At 37.5% G+C, this 25,144-nt stretch overlaps 2 protein-coding genes across 4 annotated transcripts in view; one reads left to right on the top strand and one right to left on the bottom strand.

The window, feature by feature from the left end:
* Positions 1-11,896, top strand: part of rin1b (Ras and Rab interactor 1b) — a 42,167-nt gene extending 30,271 nt beyond the window's left edge. Inside the window, exons 4-11 of the mRNA XM_055195315.2 lie at positions 155-227; positions 323-414; positions 2,209-2,579; positions 3,628-4,132; positions 6,982-7,287; positions 7,425-7,556; positions 7,968-8,134; positions 9,073-11,896. Of these exons, the coding sequence (XP_055051290.2) occupies positions 155-227; positions 323-414; positions 2,209-2,579; positions 3,628-4,132; positions 6,982-7,287; positions 7,425-7,556; positions 7,968-8,134; positions 9,073-9,390 (1,964 nt within the window). The 3' untranslated portion in view covers positions 9,391-11,896. The remainder of the gene's footprint in view (positions 1-154; positions 228-322; positions 415-2,208; positions 2,580-3,627; positions 4,133-6,981; positions 7,288-7,424; positions 7,557-7,967; positions 8,135-9,072) is intronic.
* A 2,177-nt stretch (positions 11,897-14,073) lies between these two features.
* On the bottom strand, positions 14,074-24,459 carry LOC129437174 (actin-related protein 2-B). 3 transcript variants are annotated; one of them, XM_055195334.2, is made up of 9 exons: positions 24,128-24,459; positions 23,914-24,033; positions 22,957-23,067; positions 22,421-22,709; positions 22,196-22,332; positions 20,813-20,962; positions 20,444-20,589; positions 14,651-14,783; positions 14,074-14,380 (listed from the first exon to the last, which is right to left on the bottom strand). In XM_055195334.2, exons 2-9 carry the CDS (start codon positions 23,959-23,961, stop codon positions 14,210-14,212), a joined length of 1,185 nt encoding a protein of 394 aa, XP_055051309.1. In that variant the 5' UTR covers positions 23,962-24,033; positions 24,128-24,459; the 3' UTR covers positions 14,074-14,209. The 3 variants fall into 3 exon arrangements, with proteins under 3 accessions (XP_055051309.1, XP_055051310.1, XP_073715856.1); XM_055195335.2 differs by having other exon boundaries at positions 24,132-24,459; XM_073859755.1 differs by lacking the exon at positions 24,128-24,459 and having other exon boundaries at positions 23,914-24,121.
* Positions 24,460-25,144: the final 685 nt, after the last annotated feature.

Here is a 25,144-nt window from a genome sequence, read left to right as displayed (position 1 = left end):
TTTTAAAACATGGTTAAGAACTCCTGTTGACATGACCTTTTTAAAATAACCTAATCAAGTTGCAGTGGTTCTATGGGTTAATGTATATATTTGGTGCATCTATTTTTAAGTGAAACTTGAAACTTTGTTTGTGATGGATCTATGCTCTGTTTAGCATTTTCTTTAGAAAGTTCAGCTCTGAGCTTCCCTGATCTCTGCAGACTTGTGGCCTTTTACACCATCAGCAGGTACATTGAACCATATTACAAAGGAGTAATTATCTATAGCGTATTACTGTACATAATTGTTGCCTAATATGTTTCTTTGTATGTGTGTTCAACAGAGACATATTGCCTTTTCCACTGGAGCTCCCGGAAGCTATTGCACAGGCGACAACACACACACAACTGGAAAACATTTCCCATCTGGGTTTGGGTAGGAATATATGAGTTTATGCAAAACCCTCTAAGTGCGTCTGACGTTTTCTTCTAAATTAGCATTTTTATCAGACTTTTAATGGATTCTGCCAACAAACACGTAATTCTGAATGGCCTGAGGCTTAAGCAGATCTGAAGCAAAAGTATTTTTTATGAATGTATGATCCCATACTTCAAAAAATATACAAAAAATTTGGCCAGAAAAAAAAGTATTTTTGCCGTATGAGATGCGTGCCGAGAGCCATTAATATTATTATCTTATTTTTGACAGAGGTTGCATTTAGAGGTTTTTGCATCTGAGCTTCTCACATGTTTTTCATTACCATTGTTTACTGAATGACTCTCATTGATTAACAGCATTGTTAGCTGTGTTTACACACAAGCTTGTATTTCGTGTCTAATCATAGTATTTACTTAACTGTCCTATTATTCAGTAACATTTAGTACATCAGCCAGCAAGCAATTTTCTCTTATAGAAAGACTTCTAATAGCCGCCCAAGCACAGCCCAGATGTCGAGGCTAAAACAAGGCAGTTGACATTTGGGCTGTCATTGAAAATGTAATAGATGTCTAACCTTATCCCAAAAATAAATTAAATCGAATAAAAATGTATTTATAAAATCAAACACCTTGTAATCACTGTTGATTTGCTTACATGATAGAATGTCATACATCTCTCAAGTTATTTAGTCAAAAATGACATTCAACCAAAAAGTTTATTTTACCTTAAAGTGGGTTACTCATAGCTGGACTATACTGGGTCTATAATTAACCTAGATGGTGAAATGATTCAATTCAATTCAATTTTATGTATATAGCGCTTTTCACAATTGTTAATTGTTTCAAAGCAGCTTTACATGAATACACAGAAAAATCGATAGATAATATAAGAAGCAGAATACAGCGGCTAATAATAAACCATACAAGCGAGCGTAGTAATAATGTAACGTATACAGAAAGTTAAGCCAATGTTGGCTGACTCTCCATAGGATGAAAAAAACCCTAGGAGAAAAACCCTGTGGAAAAACGCCTAGAACGAGAAAAACCCTTGAGAAATATATATTTATATATATAAGCACGATAGGGATATGAAACGGGTAGGAGGATTACACTGGTTCAGCCGGTGGTCGCTGGTCAGGCATCGGCTGGGCATCATGGTGAAGGACAGCCAGTAGATCAGTGGTGTGATGACCTTCACAGCATCAGGAACTGGGTCTGTTTGTCTCATTGTCCTCTGGGTCGAGGATGAGACAGGGAGAGAAAAACAGAATCCTATTAGCGTAGGGGCCGTTCGCATGTAATGCAAGTGTCATACAGTATTTTGGTTTAAAATCCACTCCGCTCGGTTCCAGACAGGCTAACTGTTGCGGCATAAGTATATTACCCAGATGAGTTATGAATGCTTTGTTCTGGACAAACTAACTATTGCGGGATAGGTACATTTACTTGACATTTTATGTGAATGCTTTGTTAGAGAAGAATGTCTTAAGTTAAGACTTAAAGTGATCGACTGTGTCTGATTCTCGAACATTATTTGGTAAATAATGGCTATTGCTTGCAGGTTCACAAAACACTCCACACTTAATGCCACCCAAACTGTTAAAAGACTAATTTTCACCTAAAAAAAAGTTAAAATCGTGTTTCTCACACAAATCTATGTAACTTTATTTACATAACTTCATTTTTAAGTTATGTTTATTATTTATATAAGACTTGGAATACAATAATCATAATGGAATAAAGTCATTTTTTGCTGTGTTCTGCCTTTCACAATCTTCTGTGATATTTTCAGAGTTCTGGAGCTCTCAGACATCCCCTAGTCTTCCTAATGGACCCCCACCACCATCAACACCCCGCCAAACATCCAGAGTCATCAGCCCCTGTTTCATCAATCCCTTGTTCCTTCAACCATCCCAGCCCAGCAGAGCTGCCTCACACAAACGCCACCGCTTCAAACGCAGCCTCAGGGTCCGCGTGTCCAACGAAACCTCTCTCAGTCTGTCAGGTGGAGATTCTGATCCGACCCAGGGGGAGGCGCAAGGACAAGATTCCAACCAGGGCAGCCAGAGACGGACAGGAGGGATGAGCATGCTCAAGAGGACTCAGGCACTGTCTCCCACCTCGGAAGAGGAGGACGACCAGATGTTGGGACACATACCAACTGTAAGTGCATTCTTGGGTGATTTTGCAAAGAAGGCTACGTTTCTCTTTAACTCTTTTCCCGCCAGCGATTAAAAAAAGTTGCCAGCACCAGCATTTTTCATGATTTTCACAAAAGTTTAACGCCTTCCATTAAAGGAAAAATAAGTAGGATTTAGATCTAGTGGTGAAATTGTATTTAGCATTCAAACGAATAGTGCTCACTAGCGCCTCGCTTTTCCAAATGCGTGTTGCAACTACGGTAGCCGTTATGTAATCACTGATCTCCTTTCAGTCCGTTTCAGCTAGTTCACGTGTTTTGAATGAAAACGCGTTGTGGAAACGCATTGGTAGGCTAGTGCTTTTTGTCCCTCTCTGCTATTATAGTTTATCAATACGGCAGAAGAACATGGAAGCCTTCTTGGACTTATCCGTTCAATGTAGGTAAAGAGAAGAAATTCTAAGATTACAAAGAAAAGTCAGATCACTGGCAGAGGTCATTTGACACCAACAAGGACATATTTATGAATAAAGTCATTGATTTTGATTAATAAAACACTTAAAACCCTACTTACTGTACCTTTAAATATATAAACATACAATATATAAAATGAAAGAGTTAATATATTGGGTCTCACTGGGGTTAGGTGCTTGAACAATATTCTTATCAATCCTAGAGATTATTTCTAGGGGGTAGGGTTAAGAGGAAGTTCCATCCACACAGTCAGGTGTCTGTCAAATCAAATGTGTTGGATCAATACTCAATCAATATTGAAGAATGGAGGATCTTAAGACAATGATGATCTCAGGACTGGATAGGGTTAGGACTAACAAAAGATGTTGATTCTACTAAATCACGGTCACCACGCATTTGTATAAGCGCGGGTGGAGGAAGGTTAGCACAAATGTGACCTTTACTGGTTGAACTGCCTCCTACAAGCAACATAATGATATTCAACACACTGTGCCTACACTTTACGCGGTTTGAAAAGGTTGTGATCGTGATGTGTATTTCTGTTGTGAAATTTACATTGTATTACCTTTCCCCCTCCTCAACCTATTGTGCTTCTAGAATAACTCTCAACCCCAACAAGACAATGACGAACTCAAGAAAGATCCTGAAGACGGTGAAGTTTGTCTCGCTTTGGACAGAACTCGCGCTCCCTCCCTCGCCGAACTGGACAGCAATAGCTCTTTTAGCAGTCTGGAGGAAGAGGACGCACTGGTGGACTCCACCCAGCAATGGCCGCCTGCCGCACGGGGTACCCGCTACCCCTCCGCGAACCCAACGTCGACTCTACGCCGCATGACCGCAGCCTTCGTCTGCGTGTTTGCTCCTGAACGCCGTGTTGCCCGTTTGGTGGATGAACTCTCCCGTGACAGGCGCTCTACGTTTGGTTCACTGGTGCAGGATTTCTTGGAGAACCAGAGGCAGGAATTGGAGGCCTCAAAGCTTAGTTCTGCTGTGGAGATTCTTGAAGGGTTGAGAAGGTTTCTGTCCCAAGCCAAGAGCCTCCTTTTGGAAGCAGGAGAAATAGAGCCTCCGATTGAAACGCTCGTACCCGAGAATGAGAAAGGTAAGGAGGCATCTTACCAAGTGATACTTATTACAGACACAATCCCTCGGGCAACCCGAGTCTAGGTGTTTTCATTAAAAACACAGCGTAAGTTTTGAACTTGAACATTACCATTTCAAGTCCATATCCTTCATCTTTAAAATCATCTTGCAATAAAGAGTGTCTGTGCTTCAGTTGCACTGTTGTATTCGCCAATAAAACCGTAATGCTGTTTAGTCTGAGATGATGTATCGGCATTGCAGGTGGAAAATATGATATTTTCAAACAGTGTGTTAAGCAGTGTTTTTGTGGTACCCTGCCTAATCATTTGTACAATTTCAGAAAAAAATGATAGATTTTATTTAAATGTTATGATTGTTCTGCAGAAAAAACATAAAATCATCAGATTTTTAATAGCCTGCATAGCTGGAGGAACTGATAGTGTACAGTAGCATCGGTACGATTATGACTTATCTTCCTCATATCAAAGCAAGAGATATAAAAATCGTCCACATTTCTGAGTCCATGGGGATGGATGCTGTTTCAGATGTTGGTGGATGTATTTGCATTTTCTACTTTACATTTATCATTAGCACATAGCACATTCCCACGCATACTTCAGGAAACAAATAAAGAGAGAGAGAGAGAGACAGAGAGAAGGAGGGATGGGTTTGAGATTTGGCTCAGCACTCAAAGTTTCTTGTTTGCTGTAATGTGTTGGCTCTTTCTTGTGGTGTACAAACAATAATTTGATTTGAACAGTGGATCTTGTTGATTTTTTACCAAGCTGTTTAGTGGCTGTTTGCCTGTATGTTCATTATCATGGCCATATGCTTTATTTTCAATTGAGTAGGATCAAAAGTGCACTGTGCATTTTTAGAATAATGCATTATGCATTTCTGACTTCTCCCATTGCTGAGCCTGAAATCCTTTGCTTCCAAACTATCGTAGGAGAAAATCAGTTTGCGAAGTGAGTAGTACACTGTAAAAAGTAAAAGTTGTGTCAACTTAAAAATACTTTAATACTTTAATTTTACGCCTAAAAATTGGATTACTAAATTCTTACTTTAAGTGAAAAATTGAAGTTGAAAATATTAAAATATTTAAGGTGTTATCGATTGAAGCCAATTTTTTACCTTAAATGTTCACGAAAAGTGAGCATTTTTTTTTTGGCATTACCAATTGAAGTAATTTTTGAAGTTGATCCAACTTTTACTTTTTACAGTGTATATCCAAATTCATAGTTTTTGAAAAACAGCCGAAAAGTACCCGTTTGACGTACTTCTGATTAGATTTTTAAGTGTGCATGCTTTATTATCTTGTGCAAATTCTAAAAGGTGAATTTATAATCAAACATTGGTAAATCTACGGACCAGGCAGCTTTTTGGGTGATTTAGGTACCAAAATTCCTTATGCATTATTTAACAAGTACAATAAAATCGCATGTAATTTACACTCTAAAAAATTTGCTGTAATTTTGCAGCTGGTTGCCAGTAACTTACTGTAGAAGATAAAGTCAAAAAATGTTTCATGTTCATTTAACTTTAAACAAAATGTTGCCAGTAAATAACATAAATGTAAAATCTACAGTAAGTTACTGGCAGCTAGTTGCCAGTAATACCCATTAATACTGTAATTTCTACAGACATTTTTTACAGTGTATGGTTGTGGTTGTTCTGATTACATCATTGGGTCACATGACAATGAAAACATGTTTGATGCAGTATGTCTGAGAGTGGACATTGGGTGCTTCTTAATTGTTATTTGTGCATCCTCATTTCCTTTCCTCGCATCTTAGCTCCACCCTCCTAGGATGCAAGCGAGGACAGAGGAGACAAAGCATTAAAGGGACACTCTACATTTTTTGAATATGCTTATTTTCCAGCTCCCCTAGAGTTAAACATTAGATATTTACCACTTTTGAATCCATTCAGTCGATCTCCGGGTCTAGCGGTACCACTTTTAGCATAGCTTAGCATAATCCATTGAATTTAATTAGACCATTAGCATCGCGTTCAAAATTACCAAAGAGTTTCAATATTTGTCCTATTTTTAACCTTACTATTGAAAGTTACTAAGGCAGGGGTGGGCAACAGTTTTAGCCTGAGGGCCACAGTTACTTTGGCAAAGTTAGCGGAGGGCCACACTTGGGAAAACTGCAATTAAAATAGTTACATGATTAAATGGTAAAAATTAATTAAATGCAAATATGTATAAGGCTACTCTACAGTTACTTTGACAGCCTATTTCAAGGCCTGATATTTATTTTTACTAGGCCTGTCTGACCTAGGCTACTCTAACATTACAATAACTGGATTAAATTTCAAGGATTCATACCCTGCATATTGTTCAACTGTCATTCATACTACAGCAATACACACACACACACACACACACACACACACACACGCACACACACACTCACACGATTTATTATTATTATTTCTTTTATATTTTATTTTATGTTGACAACCACAGTGTTTCCCACAGGATTTTGAGAGACTGTGGCGGTGATGACGTCACACACGGATTAGCATATATGTGACATGATTGTGTCGTGTTTTACTCTTTGATTTGTCACATTATATTGCATTTTAACACAACTGAATGCTATTTTTTTTACATATTATCTGTTCTGTTGTCTATAAAATAGTGACTAAACAGGACCCAGTAACAGCCCACGACCCAGTAACTCTTTGTTTAATCAAACCAGCGCTTCCTTTAACTGCTGCTAAATTTGTTCATGACTTGCAATGGGTGTGTTCAATACTCAATGGAATGGTTAAATGCAGAAGTATGGGTCACCATACTGTACATATAATATAGCACTTTAGACTTACACTGTCCCTATTTTGACATGTGACCTACAGATCTGGCACTGGAGAAAGCTCTGTTTGGCTGCGTTTTGAAGCCACTGAAGGTTCAGCTTCACCAGACACTCGTCTCTCTGCACACTCAAGATGGCTCCTTACAGAGAATCACAGACAGCATGTTGGCCTGCCAGGAGGGGACGCTAGAGCGTTTGGGTGTACGAGTGGGGGTCCTGGATGCTCGGGGCATAGAGCGAGCAAAGGCAAAGCTCATGCTAATGCAACGGAGCCATTCACCTATTGACAAGGTGTTGCTTTTGCTGCAGGTGTGCAAGAGTGTGTACAGAGCTATGGGGACACAACCTGGTAAGTAAAGATTTCGGCATTATATATAGGAAAACTTAGGGTGATGGAATGTGGGTTGGGCCACTGTAGATAGATGGATAGATAGATAGATGTCCACACAATAAGTGTACGTTTTCCATACTCCTTTCTTCTTGCAGATCAGTCAGTTGGATCAGAGGACTTCCTGCCAGCAGTGTCCTATGTAATTGTTCAGTGTAATATCCCACACCTGCTGCTGGAGACGGAGTACATGATGGAGCTGCTTGAGCCATCATGGCTGACAGGAGAAGGTAAAAGAGAAATCACCCCAATAGCAAAAAGGTACAGGCTGTGCTACAAACCATGGTGAGGTACCGCCTGTTCCAAACTGCAGGGAACAATTTTTCTGCTAGAAAGGCCTACATCTTTGTGGTCTCTATAAAGCAGAATTGAATCTAAGGCAATCCTAGTATGCATTGTAAAAAGATAAATTACTTTTTAAGTTAAAAAACTTAAAAATGGTGGGCATAGCCAATGGCGAAAATTATTTCTGAATACTTCTTTTCAGAAAAATATATCAGTGTTGCATACATCTACATAAAATTTGCTTAAGCACATGGTAACTCTAAAAATGATAACAACCTTAATGTTAAGATATAGGATGTAAGATGTCAGCTGGTCATGATGTTGCCAAACTGAGGGGTTTGTGTGGTTATTTATAGGTGGATATTATTTGACAAGTGTGTATGCCAGCCTTTACCTGATCCAGAGCAAGCATGGGACCACGCCCACCTGTAGTCTAACCAGTGAGGCTCAAGAGAGTTTGAGAGAGTGGAGCAGGAGGCGGGGCCAAGACGCCAAAACCCAGAGAGACAATCATCAAAAACAGGTTGAAACCAACATACTGTTTCATTACACTTTTTGTAATTAAAATGCTAAAGTGGACATTTCACAAAACTTTTTAAGATGTCAAATAAATCTTTGGGGTCCCCAGACTACATATGTGAAGTTCTAGCTCTAAATATCATATAGATAATTTATTATAGCATGTTAAAATTGCCACTTTGTAGGCGTCCTTTTAAATGCAAATGAGCTTATTTCTGCATTAAATGGTAGTGCCGTGGTTGGATAGTGCAGATCAAGGGGCGGTATTTTCCCCTTCTGACATCACAACGAGAGCCAAATTTCAATTACCTGTTTTTTCACTTGCTTGCAGATAATGGTTTACCAAAACTAAGTTAATGGGTTGATCTTTTTTACATTTCCTAGGTTAATAGAAGCACTGGGGACCCAATTCTAGTACTTAAACATGGAAAAAGTCTGATATGTCCCCTTATAAAATAATAGGGGAAATGTTCATTTCATGTTCACTTCAAATTAATTTAACACAATTTAACTTTAAAAGTGGTTATTAATGATAATCTGACAACAATTTTTTAAGGCATACCTCACCAAAAATGAAATTTTGGGTTAACTCCTTACTCTTCCTTTCAGTTATATGAAAAAGAAAAAAATACTTAAACTGCTCTTTAAAAAGAAAGTTCAGCAGGATGTATAGTACATTGTGTAGTTTGGATTTACTCCAGAGTCTGGGTTGGATTGTAAGAGGGTGAAAACATGAAATGATTTTTTTATAATATTACTATAATATCTCCACCAACACGCAACCCTAGTTACATCAGCAGAAAAGTCATTTCAGCTGTGAAAAACATTATTACATTTTGATGAAAAATGATCAAAACATTTATTTTATGTGAGTTTTTTTAGAAGTGTGTAATTCATGCCCCACCAATTTAAACGCGCTATGTTTCTTGTGTGTGAGTGTAGAGATTCGTACGTGTGTTATTTCAGGATGACAATCGTAATGCAGTTCGAACACTTCTCTGGAAGGCGGGGGAAAACGTAGAGGCTTTAGCCCAAATTTGCGCAGGGCTGTTTGGTGTGAACGAGCCCCAGCACTACTGTCTGTTCTGGAGGAATGAGGGGGAAATGCGCCCCCTACCTGCCCATTTTCAACCACATGAACTAGGCAAGCACGAGGGCGTTTCTCTGTCCTATCTTCGCTCGGATCACGACTTTAGTAAGATACGAAGACTGACCAGAGGAGGCGCTGTGGATCTGGGAGAGTCGGTGTGTGAAGAGTAAGAAATGGATTGCAGAAGGATTATGGATGACATTCATTTAAATGGCATGTTTGTGTTGAGTAAAATTAATACTGTGTGTGCGTGCCTGAGTGATTTACATGTGATCCAAAGGCGAGATCCTTGTGAGGTTCGGAAATAATGCATATACAGTGGTGTGAAAAAGTGTTGGGCCCTTCCTGATTTTTTATATTTTTTGCATGTTTGTCACACTTTAATGTTTCAGATTATTAAATATTAATTTAAATGCAGTTTGCATTGTGTTACCTTTGATTTATTTTCATGATCTGAAAGATTAAAGTTTGACAAAGATGCAAAAAAATGACAAAAATCTGCAAGGGGACCAACACTTTTTCACACCATTGTACGTATACGTATAAAGCAATACGTGTTAGTGATTTTAATACGCAGTAGAGTATACAGCTATCAGAGTTTCATTTGTTGCTTATTGATTGGCTAATTAAAAGAATTTATTGCCAAAAAACAATGCCAAAGTGTTAAAGGGACACTCCACTTTTTAAAAAAATATGCTCATTTTCTAGCTCCACTAGAGTTAAACATTTAAATTTTTACCATTTTGGAATCTATTCAGCTGATCTCCGGGTCTGGCGCTACCACTTTTAGCATAGTTTAGCATAATTCATTGAATCTGATTAGACCATTAGCATCGCGCAAAAAAATAACCAAAGGGTTTCGATATTTTTCCTCTTTAAAACTTGACTGTTCTGTAGCTACATCGTGTACTAAGACTGATGGAAAATTAAAAGTTGCGATTTTCTAGACCGATATGGCTAGGAACTATACTCTTATTCTGGCATAATAATCAAGGACTTTGCTGACGTAACATGGCTTAAGGAGGTGCAATGATATTACATAGTGCCCGAAAATAGTCCCCTTGGTTACTTTCGATAGCAGGGGTCATTTTCAGGTGCTGTGTAACTGCGGAGCTAGAAAATGAGCATAAGTTATGTTCAAAATGACATCAATGTATGGATGCATCTGAGTTTTTTGGGTTTGTGAATGATTAAGTATGTTGTGTGCTTTATAGTAACATTCAGTGAATACCATCACTTTATTACAAACACATGTGATGTTGTTCCAAACATGTCCCCTCTAAAAATAACACTAGAGAGTTTATAATGACAGCAATTTTATTTTTGGTTCAAAACTTGCTCTACATAAATATGTGAACACAGATGCTTCAAGCTCCACAAATCCTTAAATGTATCATAATAAAGATGCCTCTGCAGAATTGCATTCTGTTAGATAAAAAAATGCATTAACCTGTAAATGTTGCTATTTTTTAATATACCAGTACCCCATGGGTCATCAAACTGTTCTCACAGATTTGCAAACATGCATGTGCATCTGTGTTTGTGTACTTGTAGAGTATGTTACTGCTGGTACTAGAGCATAAGTCGGATACTCTGGTCACTTTTAAAAGCATTGAACATTATAGTATTGTGAGTGATTCAGCACTGACCTTATTATTTGGTTTATTAAAAGAGGGATGTAGTGAAATGAATATATAAAGTTATTCCATGTAAATAATCTCCAAAGAAATGTTATCAAAGATTTTAATATTCTATGTTGCACTTACTGAATGTACAGGTAAAGTTTTACCTTTATGGTGGGCAGATAAACATGCAAGTGATTGATTTATGGTTGCTAACTCAAAACATAATTTAACATAAACCAGAAAGCAAATGTTGTTGAGCCGGAAAAGCTTAGAAATTCACAAGTGCTGAAACGTCACTGCTTAAGTTCCTGGTGTATAATCAGTATTAAGTCATGGGGATGCAAATGACACTACTTTAAGATCAACCTATATCAAATGGCTGTTCCATCAAATTATTATTTTTTTTTTTTTATGTGACATTGTAACATCTTCTTTCTACAATATATTGTATTACTATAAATGTAATGCTATTCTTAATGGAATTCTGATAATTTAACATTTTAGTGCTTTTATTGTTTGATCAGTTAAACTCTTGATGGTTGACCTCTGCATGCATTTGTTTGTGATAAAAAAATGAACAGTACATTTCATATGACATCATGCATACTCAGTTGATATATGAATATTGATTGCTTACCTTACAGAACGGTGCTGTACTGTTGATTAACATACAATATTAAACTCCAATGTGAATGCTGACTGGTAATATGTGTTTAACATATTGAATATTAGTAACAGTTTGATCATCAAAGTTAATGATTTGTGCTTGCAGTCCACTAGATGGCAGCAACTGAGTAATAATTTCGAATGTAGTTTTGAAAATCTTTTGACTGTTTTGTGTTTTGGAAAGCGTAAATAGTGAACTGTAAACAGTCAACATTTTAAAGAGACAGAGAGAGACTAAAACTTTTGAATATAACTTTTATTTTATGGAAAATTAATTTATCATAAATTCTGTGTAATTAAACCTCAGAAAAAATCTATTAACCAACAAAACTACACTGAATCATTTGTTTTTGTTTGTTTAATTAAAATTCTAACTTTAAGATTGTTTGATGTTATGAATTTTCTTTACCTTACACCAGTGGTTCTCAAACTGGGGGCTGTGAGATGGTGCCAGGGGTGCCCCAGTTTTATGACATTTTACAAAATACATTAATTTTTCATAAATTTTGTGTAATTTGGCTACCAAATAACAGTAATACAATGTATAATTAAAATTTTAAAGAAATTTCTGAAAAACGCTTTGGAAAAGGGAATCGGGCCGAGTACCAAAACACACCTGTAGCCAATCAGCACTAAGGTGCGTGTCTACTAAACAACATCATTGCCTGGGTTGTGTATGTGTGGGGTAGGTCTATCAAAAGAAGGTCCAGATTCTATTGGGGTAGGGGCGTGTTTGTTTAGGTGATTTCAAATGTCAACATTGACTTTCAGAGATCATGCACCCTGCCTTTAAGTTTTAGAATGTTTTATGTCATACATTTTCATTTTGTGGGGGGCGCGAAAGGATGCACCATACACAAACGGGGCCGCATGCCGAAAAATTTTGAGAACCACTGCTTACCCTAAACCTATCCAAATCAACACATACACTACAAGTAGGTGTGAGTGGGGCACAAACTAACGCATGTTAATTGTAACATGGCTTCTTTACATATTTATACAGGGCTGAGCAATCTGGGCTTTTTGTCCTTTTCTCTTACTGTCAGAAGATGATCTCCTGTGAATTCGTGAAAAGTTTTGATGTGTTTACGCTAAAATATTGAACAAAGAGTCTTTTGGATGTGTTTTGGTGTTTTTTCGAATTCTGGGTTGGGTATGTAAATTCCCAAATCCAACCTTATATTTTTTCAAGCTTGTTACCTAAAACATAACACCATTTTGAAACATGTCGGCAACCCCTAGTAACTAATAGCTGGGATTGAGAAAATTTTTTCACAGCGAGGTTATTTGTAGCAAAGTGTTATAATTAAGCCTCAGGTATAGCATTAACATTGTTTTCATTTCATTATTAATCAAATGATAACTGTTAATACAATATCAGGGGAAATAACTGACAATTATGATTTTGTTGTCTTAGTTTTGCAGCCCTTTAAAAAAAATCTATTTATATGCATTGATGCATAATACAAGGATGGTTAGATGAAGGATCACGGATGGATGAATGTGTGGATATCTATCTATTATAGGCAGATATATAAACAATATCCACCTTTAGTATATAGTATAATTTAGTATGGTATACATCAAGATGCACACCAGTAATGTTTTTTGTAAGGTATTTTTGAAAAAACTGCTTAAATGTCCTATATATAAGGTCTAGTCCTGGATTAATCTAAAATCACTTTCGGGGAAACTGCATATTTGTGTTTGAACAAAATTTTCTAGCAGGTGTTACAACAAATCCCACCTATGGGGCAAGTTGTAATGTTTGCACTCCTGTCACTTTCGGTGTAATTGTACGATAATAGGTCCCACAAACAAACTTTAAGGGGCGGTTTCCCGGACAGGGATTAGACTAGTTCTAGACTAAAATAAATGTAAGAGCTGTCCAAACTGAAAACATGTTGCAGTGGTATATTTTAAAATACACCAGTGCCCTTTGTTTTGCCTCAAAATGCACACAAGTAATGTTTTAATAAGGTACTGTATGTTTGTTAAAACTAGTTATATTTCCTAATTTAAATAAGGCCTAGTCCTGGTTTAAGCTAATCCCAAAAGCATATTTGTGTGTGTTGATTGTTTAAATTGAAAGATAGAGCCAAAGCCAAAAAGCGTTATTTTGTGCCCCGCTCTCCCCTACAATGTATCAAATGATTTTTCTTATGTAAGTACAAAGACAACTAATATAAAGTCATCATGGAAGTAAAATGTTCAAAGTATTAAAAATGTTAGATTACATTTCCTCAATTCATCTGTTCTGTTTAATTTTGCCAGTACTTTATGAAGACGTTAACAATGTTTAAGATGTAAAAATGCTAAAAAAAAAAAAAAGGTTGATTCTTTTTTTAATTAAAATGTTGTCTTTATTTAAGAAACATAGCAATGTGTGATGACACAATTATCTAGGAAGAGAGAGAGAGAGAGAAAGAGAGAGAAAGAGTTTTGCTTACTTTATCAGGGTGTAACTTTCCCTTAAAAGAAGTGAACCTATTCAAAACCTCCATCTGTTTACAGAAGGAATACCGTTTATAAATGGGACAGTTAATGTTTTCATTAGAATGCAAAACTGTCAAAAGGTTTATTTATGTTTTTGAAATTTGCAAACTGCTTTACATTTATAACAATGAATGTGATTGGCACACAATTATGTGTGTATAGTGATGGTGTTGAGATGGTGTCGAGATTTGTGATGACTCCCTCATTTTTGTCCACCTCCCAGTTTGTCCAGCACCTTCAGGCCTTTCTCCTCATACTCCGCTCGTGACATCCAGAAACTCTCCTTATCTTTCATGATGTTGGCTAGCACTGCACCACCCATGAACACCATGTGTTTACGTTGCGGAGAGTCTTCAATACGAATTTTAAATTTCTGCAGTAGACAAAGTAAGAGTAATTGTAAAAAGGTTAATTAAACACAATAAATTCAGTAGTATTTAAAATGTTAATATTTGGGACAAAAAGTGTATTAATGTTGCGAAATCTGGATTTGAACAACTAAAGCTTTCTGAACATGGTATTTTGTCATTTAGAGTAGAAACAGAATCAAATTGTTATGATTGAGGCCCATAGCAATAACCATTTATGTTCAAACTACGTAATTGAGAGAAAGAGGAAAGTAGTATATTAGCCTTTAGCTTACAGAGAGTTTCTCTGTGTCTCCTTTCAGAACCCTCTCTAGGTAAAGTTGCTTGATCTCACGCTCCAAACGGGAAGGAAGTCCTGGGTACATGGTGGTGCCACCAGACAGGACAATGTGTTTGTAAAGATCCGCCCTTCAAATAAAAAGACCAAGCTCATGAGCATATAATATTATATAATATTTAAGGCACAGGTTTTGACAAGAACATCAAAACAAACAACAGTTTTAACTTCTTCCACCCTGAAGCTATTTTGGGGATTTTCGCCTGGATTTGGCCTACCCAATTTCAAAAGCTTCCCATACCCACATGCAGAGGTTTACATACAAATGTTTGGTATCATTTTACAGGAAACCCTTTGAAGTTACATAAAACACTGTTGAAAGTGCTAAACATGGTTGTATGTGGTGTCAGTCCTCTAATAAACACAAAAATAAATAGGCGCTTTTTGATGTTTTTTTCTAAAGTTTTTATTTGAAAGTGTATAACTCTGGCCCTGGGTGCCTCAGCTCCCTGCAGACAGTTTTGTTTGATTCCAGCAATTGCCAGCTTACAGAGGAAAAAAGATTTTTTTCTCTATCATAATCTATGCAAAAGTTATTTTACTCCAACTGATGGGAGGAATAATACGCTTATGGAGTTAAATTTCTGCCAAAAAACATTTGAAGTGCTACCATAACCACATACAGTGGAATAAATGCAATTGCTTTATATCATTTTAAAGAAAACCCTTTGAAGTTACATAAAAAGCTGCTGTTTTTGACAAATAGTGTTATTTATGTTGTTTTTCATATGAGGAAACACCAAATTTTCTTTTTATATGTTGTAAATACTGCCTCTGATAGTGTATAACTCTGGTTCTGTGTGCTCTAGCAGACTGCAGACAGTTCTGGTTGTTACCAGCAGTAAACAGTCAAAAAAAGAATGATCTCTTTAGCATGACGCATTCAAAAGTTATTTTCATTTTACTGAAGTGTCCGAAAATACATTTTTCATATAAATATTATTTTTTTGTTTTGGACATATAATAAATAACAAGGGATTATTCATGCACACAACCTAAGAAAATGCTGTGAATGGACTCATTTTTTAGAGTAGGACCTAAGAGAAAAGATGATGTATCATTTGTGGCTATATGTGCTATCTGAGGCAGTCCACACTCAATTTTCCCATATGTTTACAAAAGACGATTTTTTACCTTATTATTCATTCAACTATTGTTGGTTATGTGTTGATAATAGAACAAAAATAACGCTGTAGCCTTATTCCTGAGAATGAGAGCTTTCAGTTGATATAAGACTTGCCCATGTTTGTCATACTTGAAAAATATGAAATATGTGAATATTAAATCATATAAAAAATTATGGGGGGGGTGATAGTGTAAATTAAGTGTAAATAACTTTCTTACAGTAAAAGATTTCTCAAAGTGATGCATATCTGGAGAAAGTAAAGAGTCTAAGCTTTCAAACAGTATCTCATATGTGTTACTGGGGTCCATGATGGACCATTAAAGATTAAAAGAATATTTTATTTGAGTCAAAATTCGAAATTTTGTACCCGGGACTGGGTCCTCAGAGCTCAGATGCAAAAGCCGCTAAATGCTACCTCTGACAATAATGAGATAATTATGTTAACTGATTGCTCTCAGCATGTATTACATGTAAATTAAATACCTTCGCTTTAAATCCACTTAATCCCCACCTCAGCCCATTCAGAAATACTGATTTGCAGGCAGAATCTGTTAAACGGCACAGTTTTCGAGCAAAGTTTGCTAAATGCACGGAAGATAAATTGGATTAAAGATCCACGAAACGAACGTGTTTCACATTCAAACTTTGGTCCCTTGTAAGCATAGATATGTAAAAAGGCTAGACGTCTCGCCCGCGCTTCTGGCCAATTGAGTGGAACGTCCGCATTTGGCAGCCATCTTACCACAGGGAGCTCGCTTACTCGTAGCATTGTGTTTAATGATGCATGTACTTTTAAATTACCATAACTTGCTTAATTTTCTACTGATTTTCAAACGGTTTGGTTTGTTATAAACTGTTCGAAAATTGGTAGAAAATTGAGCAAGCCATGGTCATTCAAACGCACATGCATCATCAAAACACAATGCTACGAGTGAGCGAGCACCCCGTGGTAAGATTGCCGCCAAGTGATGACGTCAGAGACTCCGTAACACATCTAGCTTTTATAAATATCTATGCTTGTAAGTACTTGGACCTGAATCCAACCCAAATGTAGAAGATGGGTATAAACGGAGGTCACAGCCAGGACCAAAGTGGGAAGTGGGTGGGACTTTAGATGCAAGTGGGCTGTACAAATACCCAAATGATTTTAGATGTTTTCTTTAATGTGGGGTAATACGGAAATTGTGATCCTTGCTTCTACATACTTGGTATTTTAGAAGTGTTTAATATTACAGAAACATACCCTAAACCTAAACCACAGTGAAGTTTTAAAGTTTAAGGGCTTGACATAAAGCATGCTATCGTCATGTAAACAGACTCAAAACACCAAGTATTTACTGAGAGCTTGATCCGTGTTACTAGTAAAGGCTCTCACTAAATCCTTGCTGTTTTTCGAGTCTGACAACATCATGCAGGGATGCTTTGTTGTCTGCCCTGGTGCTCCGAGTCTGTTAATTTCAGGACTGTTCCATTTTACAGAAACATATATTAGGAAGTTTAAAGTACGAGAGCTTGACTACGCTATCGTCATGTAAACAGACTCGAAACAGCAATAATTTAGATAAAGCCTGTTAGGCATGCCCCTCCCATTGTAACACAGTCTCACCCCATGGCGTCAATATTTGACGACACTTGACCATGCGTCAATATGTTGACGCGGAGGGTATACCTTTCGTATTTCGTATACCATTTTTTGACGAACTGGGGACTTCAATACTATTACGTCCGTTGCATTCTCTTTTCCTATTTTCTTACCATTTTCGCGTCGGTTTAGGGTTAGATTACGCAAAATTAAACAGTGTACGCAAAATTAAACAGTTGTCACCTGGCATTGGGGTTAGAGTTAGGTACGCGAAATTAAACAGTTGTCACCTGGCGTTGGGGTTAGAGTTAGGTTTGGGTAGGGATGTCATTATGTAAATCTAACCCTAAACCGACGCGAAAATGGTAAGAAAATAGGAAAAGAGAATGCAACGGACGTAATAGTATTGAAGTCCCCAGTTCGTCAAAAAATGGGTTGCCCATTTGTTAAATCCAGCCTATTTGTGGCATAAGCTCCTCCCACCTGTAGGTCTTGGTCTGCAGCGATATCTATCCAGCCTATTTGTGGCATAAGCTCCTCCCACCTGTAGGTCTTTGGTCTGCAGCGATATCTACTTGAAATGTGGTAGTCACATGGATAACAGCGCCCCTGATGTGTCGTTCAGTTTCTTAATATTTACATTCTGACTTTCATCATTTGCATTGTTTTTAGTAGCATCTTCAGTGATTTTGCAACTGTTTACTATGTCTTGTCACCTAATCCCAATAAAAAAAACAACGTTTGACCCCCAAAGCCTGGTTTATTTGACTAGTGTGATCACTCTGTACCATGCCCAGGCACGGTTTGGTTAATTTGTTAAGCTGGTGATTTCCAGAGACACAAGTGTCAGTGACCGTTGGCGACCAAATATGGCATGTGCAGTGATGCGAATAAGTTAAGAACAGTTCAACATTTTAATGCAAATGACAAGCGACTTTCGTTAGCGACTACCAATGAGAGTAAAGCAGTGGAGTTCACGTCATATGTCCTTCGTCATTTACTTTGGCCCTGTCCCAAATGGCACACCCCGGACTTGCGGTCCTCCTCAGAGTCCACACTTTGATGACATCATAGAGTGCAGACTTTAGGGACCCTTGATGCTAGTCCACGTGGGTGCACCGGAGGCGTGTTTTGAGACAGACTCGAGCGTCACGCCGGAAATAAGAAGGGAATTCGCCCGTCGGTGTGAACTCCTTCCTTCCATCGTCGGATTGATCTGATTGCTCTTTCGCAAGGACTTCTGGGTTGGTAAAGTGCGCTTCGCCGGAGACCGCATCAAGGGGGCAAAGGGGGCACTGATGAGCACACTTCAAAGCATAAAAATGACAGATGGGACACCCTACGGACTCGTAGACTAAAACCCCATTCACACAGACCTCTGGTCCCAGAAAATACCCGTAAAATTGCCAGACAAGCGTCTGTGTGAACAAAAACTCGTTCCGTTAATCTTCTGGGATCGTTGCCGGAAAGAGGACCTAGTAAGATACGCGGGTAACCCTCTGTGTGAACAAGAATGCCGTAAAGGGCGTGTCAAAGTGAGGACGCGCGCGTCATCATCACAACACAAGTTATGGTTCAGCTCCTTACAACGACAGATAACATGCATAAAACATTCACCACGAGAAATGTTGCAAACTAGATCGAAGCAGTTATCAGAAAATGATATATGAGACGCATAAACAATGACGCACGTGCTGTAGTGAGGACCCGCGTGTCATGGCAACATGAAGTTGGTTCAACTCTTTAAAATGAGGGATTTACAACATTCACTACGAGAAATGTCAGCAAACTGGACTGAAGCAGATATCAGGTAAGTTAGATCTTTACTTACTGCGTTGAAACAGCTAGAGGTCATTCAGCAGCATAAAAGAATATCGCGTCACATGCTCATTTGAGCTATAATAAACGAAAATACCCGCATGTCTTTCCAACGAGATATATTGTTCAGCTCCTAAAAATGCGGGTTTTAAATGCATATAAACAATCACGATGAGAAATGTCTGAAAACTGTATTAAAGCAGAAATCAGGGAGCTTGTCAAATATCCACTCTGAAGCTGAGATCATTCACCAGCATAGAACTGTGCATTCACGCGCTCCTTTGTAGTCTTATTATAAACAAAAATGCACGCGAGTTGTTTCTGGAGAGAGAAATAATATATAATATGCAAACTTCAGACGCTGCGTAGAAGAGAGGGCGGGACTTTCAACATGTCACGTGTCTTTCCGGGACCATCAGATGCCGTGTAATCTTGGCAGTGTGAACAAACAAAAACTCTAACTATTCCGGAAAAATCCAGGATGCATTTTACATGTATTTTACGGAATTTCTGTGTGAAAAGGGCTTAAGCGAGCATGTGCAATTTAAGTCCACGAGACCGAAAGTCCACATGAAGTGCGCCATTAAAGACAGGGCCATAGAGGACAGTTACTCATTATTTTATAGTTGTTGCTCGGACAACTAGAATTAGGAACGCCTCTTAATGACCTCATTGAAAGAGATGGGCAACACACAGCAACAAAGTTGCTTGTAATGTGCATGCAGCGTTGGGCTTACAAGTGCGAGTGTAGGGTACTGTACATGCATATTTCCAAAGAGAAGAAATTAGTCAATTATTAATAGCTTCCTATCACATAATGACACTTACTGTGCATACTGTACATCATTAATGTGATAGGAAGCTTGAATCCCAAATTAGTGGCACCTATGGATTACATATATCATGAAGAAACAATGCCTCCTACATCTTGGCCTGAGTGAAAAAAAATGACTAAACTTAACAGCAAATTTTATTTTTGAGTGAAGTTAATACATTTTTAACTTGTTACATGCAGAGTCAAGTGTCTCCGAAACCTCTTGGGTAAAAATATCACCTAACCTTCTGGCTGTAGAACTTTAGCAGAAGAATTTGTCCAATTACTTTGCTAGAGCATATATTCAGAAAGAAGCAGAAGTCAAGTTCTGCACCAGGTATTAAATGTCAATGACTTGTAATGTACAGCGATAGTTCAGAATGATTCTGACCTTATGTCAATGTCTGCTGCTTGAATGGTGTTAAAGAGAAGTTCAGCCACACCGACACCCTCCACATTAATGAGATGAGGTTGAAAAAGTGCCTCTGGTGCGCCAAACCTTTCACCTCCAACCATTATCGTCCGCCCATCTGGTAACTGGTGACACAAAAAAGATTTAATTTTTTACATCTTCATATTTTACTTTCTATTAAAGGGTTAATATATTTTTTAAATGCACATAAAAGGGGCTCTTTTGCGCCCCCTTTAGGAAATATAATCTAATAACTGGAATTTATTAGACCAGATGTTGATGAAGTGAACACTGTTATCTAAATTGTCAAGTGCACTTTTAGAGATTTTGATCTTTAAAGTATATTACTGTGTATGACTCCACCAGAACTGTGGTTTCGTTTGCTAGTTTCTGTTCTTGTTCGATGTTGTAACCCACAAAACACAACTTCTCCTTCATCATCCGCACTGTCTCAAAGTCCGCTGTGTGGTTGAAAGCGTAGCCTCTCAGAAGCAAAAGCTAGATAATAGAAATAATTTAAGGAAAAGTATTAATTTCAACAATTCAAATGTCTAATGAATTAACCTCAAAGCTGTTTATTGAAAATTCTAATTTATTTATAAAAAAATTATATAAATCTATATGCATATATGTGTATACATTTAATTATATATTGCCCAAAATGAAAGCTTCCTTCATGTCAAAATACAATTTTTTAGCAAAGACAAATTAAATAATTTAAAATAATGAAAAGCAATGTCTAATTGTAGCTTTCCCGTTTAATTAAAGTCACAATGAAACTGAAATTAAAAACTTTAAACACGGAAATGACTTTAACTGCAAATTCATTGACTTTACAGTAGAAAATATTATGTTTACATCTTGGTGCAAAAATTGTTTTTGGTCTATATAGCTAATTTTGCCCTTCATGACAACTCTAAAGGGGATGAATTGTTTTATAACTCATCGGTTTAAATTAAATTAAGCCTTAAAGTTCTGCATAATTAAGGGCGTGTCCACATGAATGACGGGTGAACTGCCTCTGCTGTCACTAGAGTCGATCTAGGCGGGTGTGGTTTCAGCAACCAGCCACCTCAGCTTCACCCACATCCCACCTCTTTACCCATTTTCGGTTATTCACGAGTGATGTGCGGTGACGTGTGACCTAGATGGTGACCGCAGGCACCGACTCCTATTGGCTTCAAAAAAGCTCTTCACAAACCTATGGGTGACGTCACAGACACCCAACTTTAAACAATCCAATTATTCTCGATGGACGAATTCAAGTCCCACCCTAACTTTTATCATTTAAAAAGCCATTTCACTCGGATATACATCACGACGGTGAAAATAAGACAATAACTACTTCCGTTTAATTGTGACTTTAAATATTCTGGGTTAACCTTCACTTGTAGAAGGTTCAAAGTTTTTAAAATTGTTTCAAAATAATTTCAAAAGCGTCTGCATTTAGAATTTTTCGCAGTAAAATCCCTTGTTCCACAGACTTCCATTGTTAGCGTATTACTGTAAACATAAGGGATGAGTCTAAATACAATAGCGCATTTACGGATTAACAAACTCGGAACCTTCCTTTAGGAATCTTGAAATAATCCTGAAAACATGTTCCATGACTGTATGGGTTTGTATCATTAGTGTTAACCTGTGCAGTACAGCAAACCCTTCAGGAGCAGAATTAGACACCCCTGATCTAAGTGGTCATCCTCAGTTGGGAAACACAAAAAAGTGTCACACCTTAATGAGATAACGTGTGATGTCTCGTCCTGCAATGTCTAAACGGCGAGTAAGATGTGGCAGAGAGAAGCCCTCATATACAGGACAAATATGAGTCACACCATCTCCTGAATCAATCACTAAACCGGTTAACAAACCTGCCACAAGAAGATAGCACAGGTAAACTAATAATTTTCATGTTTTACACCAGCCTTTAAGACTATAAACATAAATTAAACATTTTACCCTGAGCATATAGAGTCAGCACTGCCTGAATAGCCATATAGACACCATGGAACTTGTAGGTCTCAAACATGACCTCAGTGATCTTCTGACGGTTCTTCAATGGGTTCATTGGAGGTTCTGTCAGCAGAATTTTACAGTCGGGAGGGTTGATGTTAAGCCGTTGCGGGCCGAAGGTGTGGTCCCAGAGGAACAGCATATCTTCCCAGTTGCGGACTATACCATTGTCCATGGGATATGATACCTCCAACATTGAGCGGCATTCACTTGCTTCATCGCCGACCATAAGATCCTTGATGGAGAGAATGGGGAGGTGAAGAAAGATGAAGCGTGTGGGGGAAGGACATGGAGTATTGGTTAACATAACATATAAATAACGATAACAAATGAGTATATCGTTCATTTTTGTAATATAAACTCCAATTTTAAAAATAATTTGTGGACACATTTAAAATTAAGGCAATAGTTTATTAAAATAGTGAGCAGCTACAGCACCATTTTTTAGACATTTTATCATTAAGTATTACAGAAATACTCACCTTGATCTCTATATTGCCAACTTTCGTATCTGACCGAATGATGGGTCGACCCACTAGGGCAGGGAAGATGTGGTCGGGAAAATTTGACCCAGCAAAACCACACTTTACAAACTGACAACAATTTGGGAGAAGATGACAAAGATCACGACAACAAATAACATTTTGAGTGTGTTGATGGGGCATAAACACTTGTAGTGCAAATTAGCACGAACACACACACACACACACACACAAAATATGCATGGTTAAAAGTATTGTGATATAGGGATATCCTAAAGTGTTAGTTTACACTATAAAACAATAAATATATATTTAAAAGATTTATCAAAAGCACTTTTAATCAGAATAAATAATTAGCAAGCACTTAAGTTGTTTACATTATGTATTCTTTAAGTATTACGCAGAGCCTTCCAGCAAAGGTTTATCTGTTTCTGTATAATATTTATGACTTGTCATTTTTTGATTATTTGTCTGATTTTGCCCTTTAGTGAAAGGGTGACAAAAACTTCCTTATTTGTGACCAATAACATTGCATCTTTTCCCATACCACCTTTTAAGGTGATGTGCATAGACTTTTCAGCGTTCCTCTTAAAACATGTTCAAACAGATTCAAACAATGTATCACGCCCATGAATGTATTGCACCTATAGCAGCAGTGCAGGGACAGAACTTTAAAGGTCTGTAAATAAACGACCTCAAACACATACAAGTAGACATGTTTAAATGTTATTTACATTGAAAAAAATGCACAATCATAGATGTTCGTGTAATGACAGTTATATAACCTACACACAATTAACATTTTTTAAAACACTGTTATAGCTGTGTACAATGCCAAAATAGTAAACATTAGCTACAATGAATATAAACATTGTAATGCATAAAATATGTAACATTATTTAAAATGTCACCCAACTGAAATGCATGATCTTAATCACTTCATTTTGAATATCTTACCCCGGTGCCATTGTCACAAACGACCACTTTTCTTCCCCCGCTGTCCATTTTGCAGTGTTTCCAGTGAGTCGCAGGTAGGCACCCGCAAAGCTTCGGCAAGAAAGACTTATAATGCCCAGCCTATGTTAACACATTCAGTTACGGGCATATTCACATCAGTCGCGACCGAAGTGTTTCAGTGAAGTAAAGTCAGAAGTGAAAGGGGCCGGTTTACCTACAGTAGCCTACAGAGGAACTCCGCCTTGGAAACAAAATCCTTCTCATATATGAGGGCGTTTACCGAGGGGCGCATTTTTTTGGTCTACGCTTTTATAAATATTTATGTGGACATACAGTGCCTATCATAAGTAGTTTATTCGCAATACTACTTTTACAATTTATTGTGTTAGATTTTACATTTAAAATATGTTGAAGTAAGATGTTTTTGCTACCCAATATCGTTAAATAAACATAAATAAGTTAAAAAAGACTCCCACATCCCACTTTTCTCATATTGCTCATAGCCTACTTAGCTTAATAATCATCTCTGTTTTTATATCAAACAAAAGCTTCATCTTCATATAGACGTTGAAAAAGATCGAAAACCACTCAAATATTTGTTCTCTCATTTAATTTACTAAATGACGAAAGAAAGAAAAGAAATCGATAAAATAATGTTTGTCTCTGAGGTAAAAAACGACCGTGAGTGACGCGCGTTCCCAAGCGCGTGCTGGAAAAGCGGAACAGAGAAGCGCGTGCAGCACGCATCAGACTTGCGCACTAGAATACACTGATTTAAAGATGTTTTCCCTTAATTTCCTCAAAAAATCGAATGTATAGCAGCAGTTGTCAACACAGACGGACCCGTGGGCATTCTCTGCGCTGCCCTGTGAGCTTCCATCATCCATTATTAAAGTGTAGATTCGTTATATTTAAAAACCTAAAGGAACGTTCTTAGGGAAGGTTATACAATAAAACAAAAAATTAACCTATAAGGAACGTTCCTAGAACGTTCTTATTTGGTTACAAAAAATAACCAAATGGGAACCATATGGGAACATTAGGGGAACGTTCTGTGTTTTCATCTAAGCTTAGAAGCTAGTTGGATTTTCATTATGAACAAGCCTAAATGAAGACAAAAGAGCATTTAGGTCCATTTTAAAATCAAGAAGGGAACTTTAAAACTGCTCAGGACAAAGAAAAGAAAAGTAAGTAGAGTAAAAAAAACAGCAATGCAATCTACAGTGAAATA

Source organism: Misgurnus anguillicaudatus, chromosome 21 (assembly GCF_027580225.2).
Source record: "Misgurnus anguillicaudatus chromosome 21, ASM2758022v2, whole genome shotgun sequence".
NCBI classification, from domain to species: domain Eukaryota; kingdom Metazoa; phylum Chordata; class Actinopteri; order Cypriniformes; family Cobitidae; genus Misgurnus; species Misgurnus anguillicaudatus.
The sequence above is the reverse complement of the archived record's forward strand: the minus strand, read 5'-3'. Positions and strand labels throughout refer to the sequence as shown.